This window comes from Equus asinus, chromosome 23, assembly GCF_041296235.1.
Source record: "Equus asinus isolate D_3611 breed Donkey chromosome 23, EquAss-T2T_v2, whole genome shotgun sequence".
NCBI classification, from domain to species: Eukaryota; Metazoa; Chordata; class Mammalia; order Perissodactyla; family Equidae; genus Equus; species Equus asinus.
Genome location: NC_091812.1, coordinates 52,917,518 through 52,918,630, shown reverse-complemented (window position 1 = coordinate 52,918,630; position 1,113 = coordinate 52,917,518). Strand labels below are relative to the sequence as shown.

The following is a 1,113-nucleotide window of genomic DNA, read 5'->3' as shown; positions in this document are numbered from 1 at the left end:
AGCTTGGTTTGATGATGTCTTCTTAGACCACATGGAGAATATGTAAATGAAAACAAAAAAGGAAGTAAAAGTACAGAGAAATGTTTAGAAAATGAAAATTACAGTGTTGCCTATTTAACGGCCATGCTTGGAAAGAATGTCATCAGAGAACCTCGGGTCCAAGGTTCAGAGACACACAGCTCAGCCAGGCCAGCAGCACCCTCGTTTTCCCCATGGCCCTCCTGCCCTCTCTCTTGACGGCCCTGGTGGTGATCAGCTATGGTCCTGGTGGAGCTCTGGGCTGTGACCTGCCTCACAACCACATCCTGGTTAGCAGGAAGAACTTCGTGCTTCTGGGCCAAATGAGGAGAATCTCCTCCACCACAATCTGTCTGAAGGACAGAAAAGACTTCAGGTTCCCCCAGGACATGGTGGATGGCAGCCAGTTCCAGAAGGTCCAGGCCATGTCTGTCCTCCACGAGATGCTCCAGCAGACCTTCAACCTCTTCCACACAGAGCGCTCCTCTGCTGCCTGGAACACGACCCTCCTGGACGAACTCTGCACTGGACTCCTTCGGCAGCTGGAAGACCTGGACACCTGTTTGGAGCAGGAGATGGGAGAGGAAGAATCTGCCCTGGGAACTGTGGACCCTACACTGGCCGTGAAGAGGTACTTCCGGGGGATCCATCTCTACCTGAAAGAGAAGAAATACAGTGACTGTGCCTGGGAGATTGTCAGAGTGGAAATCATGAGATCCTTCCCTTCATCATCAAACCTGCAAGGAAGGTTAAGAATGAAGGATGGAGACCTGGGGTCACCTTGAAATGATTCTCCTTGACTACTGGGTCATGTCACCCTTGCATATGTCCTTGGTCATTTCAAAAGGCTCTTATTTCTGCTTTAGTCTCAGTCTTTATTGAATTTACTTGAGAAAATATTTTGTCAGCAGTATTAAGCAAGAATATGTAAAAAATATTCGGGTCCTAGGGCATCAGTGCCTAAGAAACGACTGACCTGATGCTTTTATTTATTTATTTATTTATTCATATTTATTTATTTATATTTATGTCTTACCATATTTATATTTATACTTTCCTATAAAAGATATTTGCCTTTTTATTGTACTAAAATTT

General features: G+C 45.1%; 1 protein-coding gene across 1 annotated transcript; it reads left to right on the top strand.

Annotated features, from left to right (window-relative positions):
• Positions 1 to 212: 212 nt before the first annotated feature.
• LOC106824704 (interferon omega-2-like) lies at positions 213 to 803 on the top strand. Its single transcript, XM_070495790.1, has one exon. It carries the CDS (start codon positions 213 to 215, stop codon positions 801 to 803), a length of 591 nt encoding a protein of 196 aa, XP_070351891.1.
• The last annotated feature ends 310 nt before the right edge of the window (positions 804 to 1,113 follow it).

What these genes read in the sequence shown, in the direction of transcription:
- LOC106824704 (XM_070495790.1), top strand. Translation starts at nt 213, where the DNA reads ATGGCCCTCCTGCCCTCTCTCTTGACGGCCCTGGTGGTGATCAGCTAT.